Source organism: Polyodon spathula, chromosome 27, assembly GCF_017654505.1.
Source record: "Polyodon spathula isolate WHYD16114869_AA chromosome 27, ASM1765450v1, whole genome shotgun sequence".
In the NCBI taxonomy this organism is placed as follows: Eukaryota; Metazoa; Chordata; class Actinopteri; order Acipenseriformes; family Polyodontidae; genus Polyodon; species Polyodon spathula.
The window spans coordinates 2,665,288-2,686,467 of NC_054560.1; the positions used below are offsets into that span (position 1 = coordinate 2,665,288).

At 39.2% G+C, this 21,180-nt stretch overlaps 1 protein-coding gene across 3 annotated transcripts in view; it reads left to right on the forward strand.

Moving 5' to 3' along the window:
- The window catches only part of palm1a (paralemmin 1a), a 43,008-nt gene that overhangs the window by 5,881 nt on the left and 15,947 nt on the right, over positions 1-21,180 (forward strand). For all 3 annotated transcript variants that reach the window (XM_041230884.1, XM_041230885.1, XM_041230886.1), the window contains exons 2-3: positions 12,534-12,579; positions 15,490-15,570. In XM_041230884.1, coding sequence (XP_041086818.1) covers positions 12,534-12,579; positions 15,490-15,570 — 127 coding nt within the window. The remainder of the gene's footprint in view (positions 1-12,533; positions 12,580-15,489; positions 15,571-21,180) is intronic.

Consider the following 21,180-nt stretch of genomic DNA (forward strand, 5'->3'; position numbering starts at 1 on the left):
GTGATAGAAATCTGGTTGGAGCAAGCAGGTTTTGTAATTCGGTAATAAAGAATTGCATCTTAGCTAGGCCCCCGAGGTCAGAAACTTGTTAAAATGCACCTCCACTCTCCGGCTCTTAATCTTTCACCCGGGTAGTCAGCAGCATCGAGTCACGCGCCGCTCTCCTGTGACTCACCTTCGCTCCTCGCATTGCCGTGGTGACAGGGAAGCTGGGGGTCATTGACATTAAGAGGTCAGAATAGACAGGAAGCTCTAATCAGCTGACCAGGAGGAGCGTGAGAGCTCAACACATTGAACCTACAGCTCTGGCTGCCAGGGGAATGCTTAATCGCATGGCAAAATTCATTTCTACACCACTAGTATATTTAATACATTACACAGCAGCAACTCAACACTATCAAATTCCAAAATTCTCAATTCAAAAAAAAAAAAAAAAAAAAAAAAATCTATTTTATTGCTGATTACTGCTGCAAATCTAGTCCCTTTTCTGCCTAAGAAACCGCATCTTCTCTCTTAGATTTCCTTTTAAAAGAAGTCTCTCTCTCTCTCTCTCTCTCTCTCTCTCTCTCTCTCTCTCTCTCTCTCTCTCTCTCTCTCTCTCTCTCTCTCTCTATGCTGTAGAAAACATTACATATCTCAATATTTCTATTTATTAAATGGTTATTTCATCAAATCTATTTTTTTTTTCCCCAGAACATTTAATTTCGTACCATTGAATATGACATGGTATTTGTTCTGTATATTTTTTTCCTATTGTGGTTTCTGCTTGGGTCATTAGTGTGTCGTGATTAATAGATATTTATTTTGGCCACTTTCTACTATTAAACAAGACTCATATATTTTATATTCTGTGATGGAAAGTCTAAAGATGCTGAAACATGTTAAATATGATATATTTCTGTGTAATAAATGAAACCCATTGCATCACCCACAAGCTTTCCCACCTTTTCACAGCTTTTCTGTGTTTTGTTTAGAAGCTGCCCTGATTGCAGAAACAGGAATTCCCTTCTGAAAATAGTCATTAAGTCTTGTAAACAGTAATCCACGTAGGCAAACCCTTTAAGCTTCTCTGAATAGTTGTATTTCCAAATACTCCCCTTTAACATGTTGTAAACTGACAGGTATCACTTAAAACTAAAAGGAACCTGTTCAAAACATGATAACTACATTTTACAAAGGCTAATATCTTTGCTGATCATGGCTGGAGTTTATTTTTTTTGAGTCAACAGTATAGGCTGTTCAAAGATTTACTTTATGAGTACTCCATGGTCTCAATTTTGTTCTTAAACTTTGCAGAGTAAAATATATTACTTCTATAATACATTTAACTCAGAAATAAAAATAAGGGGTCACCAAATTTAGATATTTTTAAAGAAGGTAAAATTAAACAAGGACTTAATTATTTTAAACTATTTGCATGCACAGTATTCTACTCAAATATCAATGCAAATAAATGTTTTAAAGAAATTAAAGTGAATTAAAGTGATGAGCAGAGGTAATCAACAGCATGATAAAAAATGCCATTGCATATTGAATCAACCTAACATTGTCCTGTGCTGGAATTTGCACGCACAGTATATGCGTCAGACTGACTGAGGACTTTCTTTAGCACAAGGTATGAGAACATCATAATCTGGGGCTATATGAAGGCACCCTGCCTGTCTGTCACACCTACATTTTTACAAATATCTACAGAAGCGTTTATCCAATTGTGATGAATCTTCCCCCGTTGAAATGTCTTGGTAAGATTTGTTTGAAAGCTGTGCAGTTGTGTAGATGGTATTGTTTTGTAGTGCCCTGCTCCGGTTCAACTGGTTTCTGACCCTGAGAAGGTTCTTCTGTGACTCGTCTATGTCTCTTCCTCCCTCCCTCATGAGGCTCAGCCCCTCTCCTGAGGCAGGGAATAAACTCTGTCGCCATGGAGACGTTGCAAAGGCACTAGCCCAGTGAAGGCAGAGCTCATAAATCTAGACGGAGAGCAAAGCCAGGCTACGATACCTCTGAATTAGACTGGAATGAGCCTGAAATACAAGGAGATAGAAAAGCTAATTGCCATAGGCCTTATATACTCAACTGCATACGCTCTGGTTCTCTTTGCACCTACTCGTATTAACAATAATTTAGAGGTCAAATATCCCATTGCAAAAAAAAAATAAAAATACCAGAACAAATGGCTGGTAGAAGGTACAATCAAAACTTGTTATTTCTGCTTTTCACAGGCAAAAAAAATTATATACATAGCAAAAATATACATGGAGAGTAGGGACGCCCTCCTGCATATGTAGCACAACAAGTAGGTTTCACTTTTGTAACTCTTCTGTAGGCGCAATTTCTAAAAAACAAGATCCTCGGAACCCAGCATTTGACTAGATAGGGGGTTGGAAATGCTGCAGTGCAAAATACTATTTGTGATGTATTATTTATTACTCGGCAAAAAAGAACACGCACACCAACTGGGGTATAAAAAGGATTATCAGCAGACTCACATGGCCATCAGAGACAACAGAATCTGAATCACATATTCCAGTAGTTTCTCATTCATCCTGTTAATGTATAGGAACTGTTGTGGTACCACCTGCCACGTTGAATAGATATATGTGTCCTGATGGTAAAACGGGCTGCTGTGCATTGCTTTATTTTATACAACCCTCTAGGGGTAGGGCGACTGCTAACTGGTTGAACAGATCGATCGCTCGCCACTAAAAGCATATTCATAAATCATTCATTTGATAATGTCTGGTGCTCTATTTGTGAACACACTGTTTCATACCACTTTGCTGTTCGTGCACTGTAGTTACAGCTTGGAATTTTTTGAAAGTCATTTCTATGTTAATACATTTCAACCTCAACTGCACTTCAGTCCATGCGAAAACACACGTTCACAATTACTTCATGTGGCGTGAGATTAATCCTCTACCCGTTTCTGAGGTTGACTCTACATATTTTCAGTGTTATGAAAAATCTAACATGTGACCAAAGATGGCCCCCATAATGGGGTCATGTGACCAAGGGCGCTGTCAGGGGAAACAACCAAAACTGTTGTCCCAGGCCCGAGCTCTGAGGAGGGGCCCGGGCCCAGGCCCAGTCCTGGAGCTTAAAAACAAAAAAGCAAATGGAATATTGTAAAAACACTTATCCTTTGAGATCATGACAATATTTATTAACTCTTAAGCTATATTTTTGTCTGATAATTTTTTTGTTTTGGCTAAACAGTGCTGCAGTGTGCTCACTCGCACAGACCTCCTGCACGGTTCATCACACATGCATCGTGCTAGCACTGCACAAAGGGCCAGTTATTACTGGAGGTTAACAGCTTTAAAAAATGTATCATCATAAAGCTGTCTCTCAGATGTGGATAGAGAAAAAGGAGAAAGAAACAAGGGAATCGGGACTGAGAAACGAACAGCCTATTCTATTTTTTTTTACTCCTGCAAATCAGGCCAAAAATGATGTCCTTTCACAAGTAGAATTGAACAGCAGGCATAACAGCCTGGACGAAGACGCAGCCATCCTGCCAATTAGTTCAGACTTGATATCATTCAGGATTTTGCGAATAAGAAAGCACAGCATGTGTCCTACTGACAGCTTAGGGATCCACCAAAGATGATCAATTTCTATGTAAGCCATTAAGCACTTTTAATATTTTATATTGCAGATGTTATTTTGTTTCTTGGCATTGCAGTCATTGCAAGTTTTGGTTTAATTACAGCTGCTGTTGCATTTTATTGTGCACATGTATATAGTTAACATTTGGATGCTTTATTCTTGGTTTGAATCTGGATTGAAATTCTAACTTGTGAAATAATTATGGTACAGTGAAGCAAGATAAGGAAAATACATATTACAGTTCAACATATCAAATTACATATTCCTTAATTATAAATACAATAATACAAAACACATGTACAGTACAGAACACGGGACAGACTAAAACGAATGACTAAGGCCCTGTCCACACTACATAACTGATCTCGAGAACCGTACTCAAAGACGCTTTCATTAATCCACACTGAAGTATCGTTTCATGTTTAGTCAGGCTTTATACATACGAACACTATTAAAATAGTTTGGTTACAGTTCCTGGCAGCTCAATGGATTGTGGGACTTTCCTACGATAGTATCCCACCATGCACGTCTGTTTACAACCTTGCAAGTATGGAGCCTACGTGCATGGAAGACATAGCGCTGCTTGGCATGAATATTATGGGTTTGTTTATCAGCGATGGAGAAGGCATCAACGGTCTCGCCATAGGCAAGCTTTGCTATTTTTATGCCAAAAATATGACTACTAGTATTTGTAGTAGTTCTCAACTCCTTCAGGAGCCTGTTCTGAGTTCTGTATTTCTAATGTCCACGCACCAGAACATATCACAAAGCATTTGGGGATATTGGAGGATACACAAAAAATGCAGTTTGTTTTTACATTTCTGACACATCGCATTGCCTGATGCAATCTAATTTAGAACCAGACTCGAGACCAGCTCAGGGGCTTGTCTTGAATAAGGTTAGCTTAGACTCGAGTACGCTATTAAACGTTGCCTAGAGTTGACGCTAACCATATTTAGCACTTTTAAGCCCGTTTAAAGCAGCTAAAATGGCTTAAAAGCAGAGTTTGGACAGGGTCTAAAACCAGCACATGCTAATGTTGGTTGTTTTAAAGTTATATAGGCTGTTCTTACTATATGTGTTTGCACAAAGCTTTTTTGTTTTTTAATTTTTTAATCTAGTTCAATGCAACTAGGCGTTATGTTTTGTAGTCCTGGCTTTACGCTAAGGCCGTTCTGAAAAATAATCTTTAGCCTAGTGTGACAGCATTGTATTTTTAACAAAAACTTGATCCAGCCACAGTGAAGTTATTGACTTGAATTTGAGTGCTTTCTGGGTAACTTTAGTCGTGAGGTTTTAATACAAACTAATGTTGAAATTACATGCTGAGATAAATAAGCAACGCATAACCTTTCAATGACATCAGGATTTGTGTATTTGTTTGCTAGAATATTAATAATGCAGAGATATACATGCAGGCAGATATTTAGATGCCTACATGTATATCTCTGCATTATTTTGGTTATTTTACGCAGGCTTTAAAAAAATTTGTAAAAATCTAGAAGGGTGTTAACAGGGCAAATCCTGTCAATGTATTAAGTATTGATTTCTAGGTGATAAAGACATAAGACTTTGAGATACCGGCTTGATACTTGGTACACGGCTGTATTCTATGATTCTCTCAGTCATTTAAGGTAGTGACTTGATATTTACAGGGTTATAGAAATGTATTCCTGACCATGCCGTTGGCCATGCATACCGGACATACCCAAAAAAAACCAAAGATAAACAACTAAAAAAGAAACCAATGTCAGAAAATGTCGGGAGAATAAATACAATTTTTTGGAGGTTTAGCACACACTGTAAATCTTTCTGTATCTCTACAACTAATACAGTCTGTATTTTGCTTATGGAGTACTCTAATATCATCACTTAGCCATGACTGAGCTTTGTATTAGGGGTCTCTTAGAGATGTTTATTGGTTTCTCATTGTGTATAAAACGAATACCCTCATTAGATTAATCTTGTTTAGCCTGTGTAGTTTGTCTGAAGAGACAGTGACTTCCAAATGGATTAGGTGTTTGAAATAAAGCAGAAAACACGTTTTTATACAATTGGTTTTCCTTCCTTTGCTTGAAGCGGTCGTAATTAGTAATTGGTTGCTTCTTTTTTTTATTTGTAATTCAGCGCAGTAGACTTTTCCACAGTTTTCAATTGCATGGGAATACAATCTGAAGCAGCGATGGAATAATTACAGAAGCCGCGCCATTTGAGGCAAACCAGCATCAAGTGGAATTAGTGTTCTGTTCGCTGTAGTAAGTTAACAACCAAATCATCGATCCCAAGTTTCATCAGCAGGAATGATGGTGCAGACTATTTGCTGAAGATGAGTGGGGGGGTTTGGGGTGTCCACTTTCCTTATGAACATTTTGGACAGTTATTAATCTGACCTAAATCATTTAAATTACATTTTGAATCAATGCAATTTAAATAAAATGACATTGGTTAATTTAAAACGATATCACTTGCAGTGATCTTACATGCCGGTTGTATTTTGCAGGGATTTAGTTTTATTTAGTTACCCAATTTATGGCATGACATTAATTCCCAGGGCATCCACCCTCTCCAATTTTCAGAGCGATATTTAATGTTTTCAGGTGATAGTTCTTATTTCTCTGTAGCTGTACAGTAGTTGTTGTGAATGTTTATTCACACCTGAACCCTTGCTTGTAAGACATATATATTTCTAAATTGCTTGAAGTTTGAAATTAATTGAACTGGGTGAGAAAAGGAGAAATTAAGTTTTTAGATAGGAGTTCAGATTTTTCTTCTTTTTTTTTCAGGGTATAAAAGTGGTTTGTTTCTCGGTTCTGTACGTGGAATTGTCCTCATTCCAAAAAATAAAATAACAGGAGTTAATTATCGTGTCTAATTGAAATGTGGGGTGTTTTCCTAAGAAGTGCAGGCAGTCCTATGGACAGCTCGGGTCCTCAAGGTTTCTAGGCAGCCTGAAGGTCAGGTCTGCATTATTAACATCCATCTCCTCACACATCACAGCTATCCAGCCCACATTGAGCTCTGTATCACCACCAATAATGAATCAATATATCTTCAGTCAGGATATCTGTTGTGATAAAAACATTGTATTATAATAAAATTGCTTGTGTTTGGTGGAGGGAAACTCAAAGCACGGCAGATTGCTAAGAGAGGCGGAAACATACCTAGACTGAATGCTGCTCACGCTGATTGGTTGACGTGATAAAAGTCTAGAGAAACTGTGATTTTTACTGGTTTGTTTTTACTATGTTTTGAAATTAAAAACCTGACCATTTTAACAAAAGCCGTTCCAGTGTATTAGAAACAAAAAATAACCAATTGAGCTGTTGTGATTAATCTGGGTTATTAATTTGTATCTCGGGTGTAAATGACTGATGATATTTCTGTTGTGTATGTTACCAGTAAAGCCATGTACTGAACAGAGGTTTGAGGATACTGGCTTGGTTAAAAAGCAAAGTCAAATGAGGAAGAAATCAAGTTCAATTTAAAAAGATTTTCATGCACATTCTTTAAGAGCATATGGAGACTGTATGGAGATATACGCGAAATTCCATGTGAATTCTGGGTTTGCAGAAACTAAACATTATTCACGGTAAACTAGAGGACAAAGTTCCTGATTAAACTAAAATGCAATTTGCTCTATTTTTATAAGTCAAATAAAAGTCTTAATCTTATCAAACAAATCACACCTAGTAACGTTCATTTAATGCCTAAAATATATCCCTAAGGTGTTTCCAGTAATCTTGACAGTTTTATTTTTCTGTCACCAAATAATGACCTATGTTGATCAGATTGAACAAATGAGTGGCCTTTCAATAATCGCTGTGCCAGGCAGTCAGTGGGTCAGTGTACAGGATTCGAGGAGTCAAACCCAGCAAGCCCCACGCTTTTGAAGTTACTCCATGAGATTTAAAGAACTGGAAGATGTGATGTCAGTATAAAACCATATCTGGTACATAATAACGCTGTAATTCCTTTGAAGGCAGCGCTCTTGTGATTAGTAAGTTAACATAAAACTGAGATGGAATTACTGCCCTCTATGTTCAGTAGGGTATTCGTTCTTTGTTAAAAGTAGTTGTGCACAGGTTGATAAATGTCTCCGGTTTCTCGCATTCATATTCAATTTGTACATCGCTCAAAGTGTTTACCTTGTTGCAGCATTGTCAGTAGGCCTAATTTAACTACATTTGAAATCACACGTCATTCTGATCTGCGGATTTTGCCTGTTGGTTGTACAGCTGGCCTGTGGCAGAGTCGCGAAGACATAACACATCTCGTTATCTTACAGGAAATGAATAATAAAGTCATGTCGTTTTTACAGGTGCAGATGTTTAAAACAGTGTGGTGTGCAGGATGAGTCACACGGTCAGAGAGTGCAGGTTTTTGTTCTGGCTGTGCAAAGTTGCAGATTTCCGCTGGGAATTCCACAGAGAGCGTTGCATGTCAGCATTTTTTGTTTGTTTGTTTGTTTTTAAAAACACTGTACAGCTATGGCCAAATGCTTTGCATCACCCTATAGAATTAAGTATTTTTGCATCATGAAGTCGAATGAAACCTGCTGAATAATGTTACATTAACATATTGAATTGCATACCGCTTTGTCCAAATGTTTGTCTCACAATTCAGACGCATGTCTTGAGATGCCTCTCCCTTGGCTACCAGTCTTGAACTACTGGTGCCAAGTACAGGACAGGCTGTAAATGCTCACAGGGCTGCACCTTACCAGTCCTCATTCTTCATTTCAACAATGAAACTCCTCCCTGTACAGTAAAGGCCCTCCCTTCCCCCCCTGCCAGGCCCCCTCAGGCACTGATAACCCTCTCACATGGAAGAAACGTGGCTTCAAGCTGCCAACTGACAGAGCACAAAACACAGGCCGGCCTGGCAGAGCCGACACACACAGCCCAAGTGCCAGCCTTCCATCTCAGTGTCTGACTGATCCTTCCCAAACTGACATCTCTCGCCACTGCTGTCAAGAAGGGAAGAGCAGAGCAGACTGAGGCCTAGACCTGCAGATAACACACCCTATCCACCGCTCGGTCACGTCATGCTAGAGAATAGCTGCCTCCTTGCCCAGAGATATGCTAGCCTCATTTTGTTAGGGGAGCCCTTTTCCAAAAGCAACTTGCTTTGGGCACTGAAGTCAAGGTGTCTCCCTTAAGTCAAATCTAAATAAATATTTAAGCCGATAAATGTACAAAATACCAATAAATAAATGAAGACAGTAATATCATAGTGTTAGTATTAATGTATGGCTATAAAAGAAATAGAATGCTGATTATTATTTTAAGTCCTTTAATAAATGTCTCAAATAAGAGCGACTAGGTGAACACTGGCCAACGTTAAAAGGTTAGCTGTAGTAGGCGCATTTCTACTATTAAGAAACCATCAGTGAGTCATACAGTCAGGGTAGTGCAGGTTTGTGTCCTGGCTGTGCCAAGTTGCTGATCTTCGTTGGCAATTCCGCAGGGAGCCTCGCATTGTCAGCAATTTGTATTAGAAATAATAATAATATCAATTTGTTCAGCATTTTGAATTGTTTCAGATGGGTTTTTAGAAATGAAAGTTACCAGGAAGTTTGTTTTTACGCAATTTTAACAGTAAATAAAGCAATGCCTAAGGAATTGGGATGTCTGAATAATTTGTGGTGCCTCTGTAGTGCCAAAGGATTAACTTCGCTCTACCCTTTTACTGTGAATCTTTAAATAGGAGCCTGCAGCCAGCCGTGTGTTTTCACTGGAAGCAGCAAATGCTGAGTGCTGTGTTCATTCGGAAATGTGACCAGCCCCCCCCCCCCCCCCCCCCCCCCCCCATATCAGCTCTGTAGTCTGTGTCTGCCTGTATACTGACAGACACTCAGGATAGCAGGCAGGGATTGATCTGCAGAACAGCAAGGCCACAGGCATGCTGTATATCAGCCTGCAGTCCATCCCCTCACCCCATACCTCTGATAACTCTTATGATTCCAGAAATAACCAGTGAGACCTTATCCTTCGTGCTGTTCATTACTGTACTGAAAAAGAAAACCTTTTAATTGCCAGCGTGGGCAGTTTTATAGACCTACAGTTTGGCATCCTGTCCTGTACTGGCTGGTGAAGACGGGGTACATTATTTAAATTATCAAAATATACCTGCAAAATATTTTTAAAATAAATTACCGTCTGAGTAAAAAATATATGCTGGAATACGCTGGTCCTCAAAATGGGGGTTACAGATAATCATTTAGTTGTGTGAATGTAAAGTAATGACTTGAATTCACTTGCAAATACGATCATTTGATTGACAGGAAAATCTTTGCATACCCAAAAAGTCAAGCAGCCACTGAACTGCGGGGGTGCCTCCCTCATTCATGTCAATCAATGTCAGCTACCAATAGTATAAAAGCCAGGTGCATTTAAACCTCAGCTTGTGCCATGCTTTAAGTTTAGCTCCTCCTCCCCAGCCTTCACCTCATTTCCAGCCTCGCTGGGTATCAGAAGGCCTGCCTATCTCTCAGTGCAGGCACCCTGAGGTCACTGATAGGCGAGGGTGAGCGCCCAAACCAATGGAAAATACTGTGAAAATACTGCTTTTTTCAACCGTTTTTAATCTCTATAACCTGACTACATGTACTGTAATTCAGACTCTTCGTTAACTTTAAAAGACTTTCAATGGCAACATTTTTTCACAGTTACACAATTACTGTATATTTGCATAGTAATTACCTAGTAAATAATGCATAGATACAATGTACTTAATGCGTCATTTGTTTTGCATGATATAACCCTAACTCTAAACCTAACCCCAACCCTTTTCTGATTGTGTACTTACATATATTGTGCAAAAAGGTGTACACGTCAAGTGTATTGTAATTATGTATAATAACATTGTAATTATGTGTACATGTATTTACTATGTAAATACACAGCAATTAGACACTTGATGACTTGTATGCAGGGGATATCTTAAACCTTTTCATCTTGATCCAGGAATTTTGGATTTTGAGCTGGCGATATATTCTGCCTAAGAAGTTGCACTAATCCAAGTATGAATCTCATAAACCCCAAGTTAAAATATTGACTCAGAATCAGCATGAATTCATTGCTGCTGGTGAGAAATACATTGAAATGAATTGAAGGATTGTATATACAGCAGTGTGCACATTGACTAAAACACCCCATTGCTTCTGTAGTTTGATTTGTTGGGCATATGAAATCAAACCACAAAATAGGCAAATTAGTGATTGTCTAATTTAATTAGTGACTTTAATAGGCCACACGTGCAATTCATTTAAAATGATACGATAAAAGGAGCACCAAGCCACAAATGATAAAATGCAGGAGACTTTTTAAGAAGTTTAAGATGCCTAATTAAAGCACAAAGTGGTCTAACATTTTTACATTCACCACTGTTTACTGACCAAAAATTGAAATTCTCACACTTAGTTTTTCATGCAGATAGTTGTGTATATAAAGGATAGAGATGACAAATCTTGAGGTGTTCCAATGAATGTGCACACCAGTGAATATCACACTGAACTCTCTCAGGACGCTCACTGAGCCTGGCTCACAACAGCCTGATGGAATGGATTCTAAACTTGGGCACTGGGATTCCTTCCTCTGACAATCCCTCCAATTTCATGTTAAGAGTCACTTACAACTAATTACTTCCTGTGATGTAGGTCACACTCCACAGGTCTGGCTTACAATCAGACCACGTGACCTACAGCAGAAATGATTGTACAAATCCAGAATTCTGTTATAAAAATACCCAAAGTAAATAAGATTCTTAACCCATGAAAAGGGGTACAAGTAAACATATTATTAAAGTGAACAAGAAAGAATATAGGGCTAGTCTCCAATCCATTGTGTTTAGACAGAAATCCATTGTGTTTAGAATTGTATAGTGAAAAGAGAGCTTCCTCTGATCACGCGAGGGAGTAGATGACTGAGAAGATTGAGTGTCTCTCCTGTCTAGGGAATGTGGAGAGCAGATGCCGCTTATTTATATATTTATTTATTTAAAACATGTGTGTCTGTTTTCACAGGTGCTAGTCATTTCTATAAAATGCCTCCTTTACAAGGAATTCTCTGACCCTCGTAGGAATGACAGATATTTGTGTTAGCCAGACCATTCCCACATACCAAGCATGGGCTGAGCACTTTGAATATGCCCGCGAGATTCATCCCGGCTGTAAATTCAAAATTCAAGTAACATGACAAAAGTTGATTCCCACGGCCCATATCCGCGGCATGCACGTGGAAAATGCAAGTTTGACAAGCTAACAGATGCCCTTTATATATTCCCGAGAACATAAGCATCAAGGCTTGTCCCTTCCTACCACACCATTTGCCCCAACTAACAGGATCTCATTTAATAGGACAGTCTAATTGTTCTTCGTGTTTTAAATGTTGCTGTCACCAGGTCGGCTGCTCCATACATGTATAACTCTGTAAAAAAGTGCTTCCCACCTTCTGTTCAAAACCTACTCAGCTTCCATGTGTGCCCTCTTGTCCTATTCACGCTACATTTCAAGTAGGAACATGGGTTCACTTTATTTATACTATATTTATTTAAGATGTTAGAAACTGTTTTGTCTTTGCACTAGGATGAAGAGAGTTGATTCTTTTAGCCATACATTCGCTCATGCCATTAAGTAATGGAATCAGACGAGTTGCTCTTCTCTGTACCTTCTGAAGACTCTAATACTGCCAGCTGCTTGTGATAAAGCATGTCCAGAACTAGTTTCATTATAGTTGTAAAACTGTGACAATACTAAAATGCCTTATATGTTTTGAAAAAAAAGTAAAAAAATCTGTAAATGCTCCTATCCAAATTCCTATCAATGACAGCGTGCATATGTTGGTGCTTGCAGTATCTGGGAAGCAGTTCTGCTGGAGTCGTGGTTCTGTCCTGGTACTAAGATGTTTATTTTCTTTGTCTGTTTGCAGGATGTCTGACACGTTGATTCAGCAGGAGAGACTGCAGGCTATAGCGGTGAGTGACTTTCACATTTCAGAAGAATAGAAGAAAATGTACGAATGAGAGGAGGCCTTTTGGCCCACCAATGCCCGTCCTGTTCATAGAACTTTGCCTAGTAGAGTGGAATCCCAATGACTCAGTATTAATAACAGTAAGAGACCTTCCCCACTCTCTATGTAAAGAAGCATCTTCTACCCCATCCCTAACCTGAGCGGACCTTGATTTCTGTGCTGCTCTTAAGGTATTGACTAGGATTAGGTTTGTCAAGTCCTTTGAGAATTTTAAAGAATTCAAACAAGGCCCCCTAATTTTTCTTTGTTTTACAGTCTAAATAAATTAAATCTTCAGACTGTCATTTTTTCTTTAAGCCCAGGGATTAGTCTCTCCAAGGCCACCACGTTCAGAACTGAGCACCATGTTCTGAAGTCTCACCAGTGCATTATACATTCCCATCACAACATCCTTTGATTTCTATTATTTTGACTAACATCACAGAGAGCTACCTGTGGAGATCTGTCAGGATGGTGTGAGACTGAATCCCTGTTGGCAGAGTAGAGCCAGGGATAGGGTTACCAGCCCTTAATTAAAGCTGAAAAGTGGAGCTACAGGGGTTTGACAAAACAAATGGAAACATCTGCCATAACACTGTCAATTAATGTGACCATTCTTCAATGAATAATGCCTCTAATTCATTCACAACATGTATTGTGGGTGAAAAAGTTACAATACCTATTCATTCTGGCTGACTCTTACTCTGTGGCTCAAGAAACGCCTGGCTTTTTCTAGCAGCTGACTCGAATGAGTGTCAGATCGTTTAAGGCCACTTTTATACATTTCTATAATCCCCCAACCCAGACTAAGACCTGTAGTATCGATCCTGATTACAGAGGCTAGCTGATGAGGGCCCTCACTTTGCAATGTGATCTACAGGTTCGATCACCTGTGTTAAAAGTAGAATGGAAAGGGCTAAAAAAAATGATCATTCTCTGTGGCCTTTTATGTTATTTGGTTTTGTTGTTAAAAACAGTTTTAGCACAGCAGGCTTGAGTTCATTGTTGCTGTCAGCACAAGGCAGTTGTGAGCAAGGGAGCTCACACAGGTGTAGAAAACTAATCATCAAATTAGTGTCACTCTCTTTCCTTTAGCCCATATTGATGATGCAAAGAGCCCTTGTGGGATTCTGTTGAAAAGTTCTTTAACAGCGAGGCTTGTGGCTGTGACCCTCGCTGAGCTTTATCTTTTTAAGAATACGTTTCAATGATGAAAAACAGAAACAAGAGAAGAACTGGAAACCAACGACCATGAAATAATCCATGTCAGCCCTTTCCTTCCTTTAAAGGGGAACTCTCATTGAAACTGTAACTCTGCACCCTGGTTTACTATCTGAGGACATCCCTCTCGTGTTCAGTTTGTGCGGAGCTGAGGCTGGGAAGCAAGCGTCACTTCCCTCAAAGGAACCGAAAAGATGACTAGATCTCTCTGGCTTGCATGGGTTGCTTATGCCATATAGTCCCCTTGTAGGGAGACTGGAACGATAGAAAATAAATCTGCAAAGAGGGCCAGCCCCCCCCCCCCCCCCCCCCCCACTGGGAGCTTTGCTTGCTCCCAGAGGGAGACCATTGCAGAGGTGGAGCAGTATAGTGGAGGAGGAAGGGAGGTGGGAGGAAATGAAAATGGAAGACAGAAAATAAGGGCGTGACTAGGGGTTTAAATAGGGTGATTGACAGATATTTTGGTGAGACAGAACAGGGGGGAGGAGCCCTAGCTCCTATCCCCTGAACTAAACGCCAATGTTACAGTAATAACAAATAAAAAAAAGGCCTTCAGCAAATGTTGAGCATTAATGCAGTAATACATTTGCCTAATGCTAATAACAGGTATGAATATGGATTTAAAAACATTGGTTAGCACTTTTTTAATGTGGATGCCAGACCGGATTTGAGGTAAAGGGCAAATGCTTTAGCTTACTTAGTCATAGGATGTGAGAGCTTGAGAGATTGGAAGATAGTGCTTTCTGGTCAGCTGGTGGAATACTTTGATGAGCCATTTGATTCCATACAATGCTAATTACTGTAGCTGGCATGGAGACCACTTACAGGAAGTGTTATAGCAGACAATCAATCAATGGTAATGTCTACAGTGTCAAAGTTCATAGCCAGATTAATTTAACACGCCAGGCTAGTTTCATTTTGCTTGATTTGACTGGTCAGGGGGGATCAGGAAGCGGATCAAGGCCAATGTCTTAACCAGGCACTGGACAGTTAACCCAACGTGATTCAATGTTCTTTTCAAAGTAAAAATGCATCTGCACCATGAAAGCAGTTTGTAAAATGCACTCTCATCTCGTTCTCAGTAAAGAAACTGGGTCTGCAGCCGGTTCCTTCTGCAGTCCACCAGTCCAATCTGCAGACGGAGATTACACACACAAAAAGATATATTGTGGAATAACTAGGGTGCTCTATGAACGATCATGGATCAAGTATAATGCATGGGAGAAAGAAAGCATCATCAAACCTAAATGAAACAACTGAATTCGAAGTATTACATGGTGTGTTCTCAATAAATCATGATTCAATAGAAACAATTCTGACCCTTGTCTACAGTGGGTAACACACTCGCTTAGGGACTAGACAATGTGAGCCTTTGCTGGTTACATTAATTATATATTGTAAGTATGTATTACTGTAAAGCCCTAACAAAAATATATGGCGAATCACACCCATAAAACCTATTTTGCTCCAGAAATGTTGGCGACCTGTTGTACAAAGAATATATTGTTAGTGGAAGTTGATATTTGTGCCAAAAATGTGTGCGGTTTTTTTTTTATACGTGAAAAAATGCATAATAAAAGACTCACAAATATTTATGGCTTTACAGTATTTTATTCCAGATGAAGGTCACAATTTTCCCTCTTTCTTTTGCCAGGAGAAACGGAAGCGACAGACGGAGATTGAGAACAAACGAAGACAACTGGAGGATGAGCGGAGACAGCTGCAACATCTCAAGGTGAGAGACTGTGATTGGAGGACAACAGAATCTCGCCTCTGCAGAGATCATGTAGTCTCTAGACCTGGGTGTCAGACAGGGGCCTGGGGGCCAAATTACACTTTCGGGATAGTTTTATGCTCTCCAAAAACTGAGACTATAGATTTTTTTTTCTTTAGCAAAAATAAAAATTCTTTAGCAAAAATAAAAGGGGAAAAATACTAAGTTCAGAAGCTTATCTCCAGCTTAAGTTGCCTGCCATACAAATATGTAACAATCTAGATCAGCCAATGTGTCTTTATAAATGCAATATAGTTAACAGGTGCTTTGGGTCAAGTTTCCTTTTGCATTGCTGGGATACACAGACTGAAATATTTAATACCACATTTGTATTTGAATTTTTAAGATACAGGAGCTGCATGCCAGACAAGTGTCCTGTCTGTTTCTTGCTTGCTTACAACCACTGCATTACCTAAATTAAACCCAGCTAGGAAAGAGCTTGTATTGAGGTATAAAGATGTTAGTTTAGTGCAGTGCATGCTAATCACTTTATGTCACCACCCTGCAAATAAATCACCCAAACAATAAGTAAAAACAAAACTCTAAATTTTCCTGATCACAAATAATATCAGGTGAAACAAGATGACTTATTTTTTCTCCTATAACTTGAATGAGACAATGATTCTGTTTAATAATGTAAAAATTCAATTTTTAGGCTATCCAGCATATTTCCAAGATCAATCTGTGGGAAAAGCATTGCAAGCTGGACGAAGTCTCCCGAGCTCGCTGTGCTTTGGCTATTTGGTTGAAGAACGCATACTAATTTCAGCACAGTTGTGTTAATTGGCATTCTTCTTTTGATATATTCACTGCTCTCACTTAAGGTGTAGGGATATGTCGTTCGAGCTGATTGGGAAAACCACAAAGCAATACAAAATATACCATCCAAAATCATGGACATTTTTGTTAAAATTTACAGACGATTGGCAATCGTAGCTGTAAGACACTTTTCTTGGTGATGCAGCTAACAGTCCTGTCACATGCAAATTTCATCTGTTGTAATAATTTTTTTTTTAAGTGTAGTACTGATTTACACCTATATGCCTGTGGCTTTGACAGGAGGGAGGGCTGTTTTAAAATGACTTGGCCATTAAATCCGGCAGAGAGCTAATTTACTCATTGTCCCCACTGTGTTAGATCCTTTACAGAGTGCTGTCTTTAAACTTATAACAGCATGCTCCCAGTACAGCAAAATCTCAAGTGGAGGTCATCTGTAAGTCTGAAAATCAGTTTTCAATGTTTCTAATGAATGTGTACATCTACAGCCTCAATCTGGAGAATCATAAAGGATACAGCACATTAATGCAGTACTTATACTGTTATGCTTTAAAACTGCACTATAACTGGAAAAAGGCTACATTTAAGATACCATTGTGGCAAAAGCACAGATTTAAGCATCCAGTAAAACATGGGTTCATGTAGTGCTTGTTTTTATTTTAAACAAAATGCAGCTTGCTCAGTCAGCCTTCTTTGGCTTAAAGAAAAACATGTGCTTTGTTTAAAAGTAAAATGTTTCTCGTAAAGTTGCCCATATTTGTTTTCTCATCTGACCTCTGTCTGGATACGTTTGCTCATATAGTAATTTTGTCTTCTTCATGACCAGCACACCGCTTACAGGAGTGCCCATCTGGTTGCATTGTAGACATAGTTGAGTGATTGCATACTTATGGCTCAAAATGGGTGTTGGGTTGACCGGTCAATTTGTAAGTTTGGTGTTCCTAACTCTGAGGTTCTACTGAAATGGGGCACATGCACAGCTGTGTATCCTAGCTCTGATAGGTGACCTGGAAGGTGATTGGCTGATTGGTGGGGTGACCTTTATCTGACTGTTTGCATTATGCATAATAACATTGTAATTATGTGTAAGTGCACATGTAATTACTATGTAACTATTGTGTAATGCCAGCGCTGATGGTGCCTCTTGTATCTTCACAGGATGGTTGTAATGGGAGTTTTTCAGAGACTTGTTTATGTGTGTTTCTGTTTGCACAAAACATTTTGACTGACTGTATTGGAGCCCAAGAAATCAGAGGTCCAGGTTTAAAATGCAGCACTTGGCATTGCTTTTATCTTTTGGGGTCTGTGAGTGTATTTATCCCTGTGTGTGTGTGTGTGTGTGTGTGTGTGTGTGTGTGTGTGTGTGTGTGTGTGTGTGTGTGTGTGTGTGTGTGTGTGTGTGTGTGTGTGTGTGTGTGTGTGTGTTTGTGAGTGTATTTTTACCTGTGTGTGTGTGTTTGTGAGTGTATTTTTACCTGTGTGTGTGTGTGTTTGTGAGTGTATTTTTTACCTGTGTGTGTGTGTGTGTTTGTGAGTGTATTTTTACCTGTGTGTGTGTGTGTGTGTGTTTGTGAGTGTATTTTTACCTGGGTGTGTGTGTGTTTGTGTGTGTGTGTACCTGTGTGTGTGTGTGTGTGTGTGTGTGTGTGTGTGTTTGTGAGTGTATTTTTACCTGGGTGTGTGTGTGTTTGTGAGTGTATTTTTACCTGTGTGTGTGTGTGTGTTTGTCAGTATATTTTTACCTGGGTGTGTGTGTGTTTGTGTGTGTATTTGTGTGTGTGTGTGTGTGTGTGTGTGTGTGTGTGTGTGTGTGTGTGTGTGTGTGTGTTGTGTGTGTGTATTGTGTGTGTGTGTGTTTGTGAGTGTATTTTTACCTGTGTATTTTTACCTGTGTGTGTGTGTGTGTGTGTGTGTGTGTGTGTGTGTGTGTGTGTGTGTGTGTGTGTGTGTGTGTGTGTGTTTGTGAGTGTATTTTTACCTGGGTGTGTGTGTGTTTGTGAGTGTATTTTTACCTCTGTGTGTGTGTGTGTGTGTGTGTGTTTGTCAGTGTATTTTTACCTGGGTGTGTGTGTGTTTGTGAGTGTATTTTTCCCTTGGTGTATGTGTCTGCCTCTTTGTCTGGCTGCCAAAGTCTCTTTGCTGTCCTCTCCGAGGACTCATAGAGACAGAGAGAGGTTTGCTGTCCCCGAGGGACACTGTATGAAAAACAAAAGCTTCAAACAATAACAGTTGGTAGACTGTAGTTATTGAGTTTACGCTGTAGTATTAAAAGTTCTACCTCTTTAACACGCTGAATAATAAAAGGAACTGATATAGTTCCCAGTGTGATCCTCATCTCCTTTCCAGTAGCCATGAGTCCTTTTTAATGGCAGAAATTAATATTTTTTCATATTCTTGAGTGAGGTCAATTTTGGGTGACAATTGATTAAAAAATGACCTATAGCTTTTGTTAAAAACAGGCTACATTTCTTCTAAGGAGAAAACCACTGGTGGTTGGATAAATGATAGAACAGGGAAGTAAGAAAGAGGGCTGGTTGATGATAGCTAGCGAGGGGGGAGAGGGAGAGGGAGCAATGTGATCTGTGCTAATGGCTGCAATGTTTGCAGAGTTACAGGAACGGTAATGACTGTCTCGCTGCACAGCACTTCTCTAGATCAGAGTAGTGGCTGGATTGCGTGCCAGTTACGAGCAATATAAATCTGACATTCAATATGTCTAAGAGCTATCAGACTTGATTCCTATAATAAAGATTATTGTAGATGACGTACTGAACTCATTGAAGAAAACATTAAAAAGACAAGTCCAGCACCAGTAGCTGAAATACAGAAAACCTTTACTGTAAGCCTACTGGGATGGAAATAAGACTCCTATTGCATAGCAATTTGCCACATTCCTGGTTTTACTAGGAGATTAATAAGATACAGCTCAGCTTCTTATCTACACACAGTGGCTAATCAAGCTTGTAGTAAAACCTGGAATAGGTAAAGTGCTATAAAATGGGAGTCTTAATTCCATCCCAGGCTGTCTCAGTATAAAGACCACCTCGCAAAAGGCCACTTTTTTCCCCCATGGCCACAGTTAAATTAGCTCTCTAACAAGACTGACATGTGGTAAAACCACAAACTGTTTTTTTTTTTTTTTTTTTTAACAATCCCTCTGAAAACTCAGATGCACGCCCTGAGAGGCCCTCCAGAGCTATTTCATCCAAAGGAAACCTATAATTTACTGCATTACCAGCGTTACACTTTCTGAATGTTCAGTGGACGCTGCCTGTTGCCAATCACGTTATCCAAGACTGCTTTTAGAGATGCTGGATTGCAGCCAGAAAGCCACTTTGAGTCTATCAGTCAAACTGGCTAATGTAAGTTTATTAAATAACAACAATATTTGCAATTACAGACCTGGGAGGTGGTTTTATAACCTAGATCTGCTGCATTAACCCAAAGGTGCCATTACTGACACTTTAGAATGGGGGAAAAAACACAAACCATTTAACATGGACGAGCACAGCCCACACTGGAACAGTTTCAAATTCTCTACGATATTGATACTAAGACATGAACCTTTTAAAATACTGTGCACAGTATATATTCAACAGACAGCACCCGATAGGAATAACTGCACTGTAAAATGTCCTTTTTATTTTTTATCGCAAATGACTATATTTAAGATACAATATAAAATGGTTTAGATACCAGTTCATGACATCACCCGTGCAATACTGAGTTTCCTTCACCTGGTTTAAAAACCCACGTACCTCCCAGAATGCACTTCAACTATACAGTGAATTCAAAACAGTGTCCTCACAATAGGCAACCGCCCTACAAGTTTAGCACTAAGTGTAATAAGGCATAGGTGGTCCACCCCAGTTCAGATAAGCCAAGACTTATTCCATAACTTGCAATGGCAGCCATTATAATAGTACAGTGGAATGGTCTTTATCAGGCAGGAGATCCACTATGAATATTGATAGACTTTTTTTTGTCCATTGTGAGTTCTACACACTGAAGTAATAAATTCAGCGCAGAGAAGAGAGGTACTTCCACAAGGGATAATACAGAGTGAACGCAACTGGTTTCACTCAATACAATTGAAGGGCCAGGGTACAGCTGAAATCACTTAAAGGGAAAAGTTTCACATTTTTGTTAACACAGGGGAGTTTTGGGGAATGCAGCCCTTATTCCTGTGAATTATTGATTTTTAAAATGTTTTTTTTTTTTTTTAAACTCTGTTAATTAAATGAAGCTGGATATCGGTAGAGAGTTGTTTGGTTCCTTAGCAACAGCCAACAATGTTTTTGTTAATACCATGAACTTCCATTTATTTATATGTTTTACTGATTTTTCCAGAACCATTCCAGGATGTAAAAAGTAATAGAGCTCTCTATTAACAATTGAACATTTCTTACTTGCATGTTTCTCATATCAAGTGTGTTGCAGGGGGGAAGGGTTAATGGGTGCACTCGTGTGTGCCAGGTGCAGAGGGAACTTGATTGAGGCCACAGGAATGCTTTCGACTTTTAAAAAAACTCACCAGGATGTGGTAACTAAAACAAACGTTCATTAAAACTAAAAAGCTGGCTGAATTGTAGCAAAGAAACGGAATAAAATGTTGAACCGGATTATGACCTGTGCTTCGGTATTCTTGTGCTAGACATGTTAGTTTCTTTGCATGTTTAATGTCTAAAGTAAAACACCTTGAATTCTTTTTAAACCCAGTAACAGCCTTCAATGGGATATTTCTTCTTTATTGTGTTGCTTAATGAGCCATATACATCTCAAGAGCCATCTGTT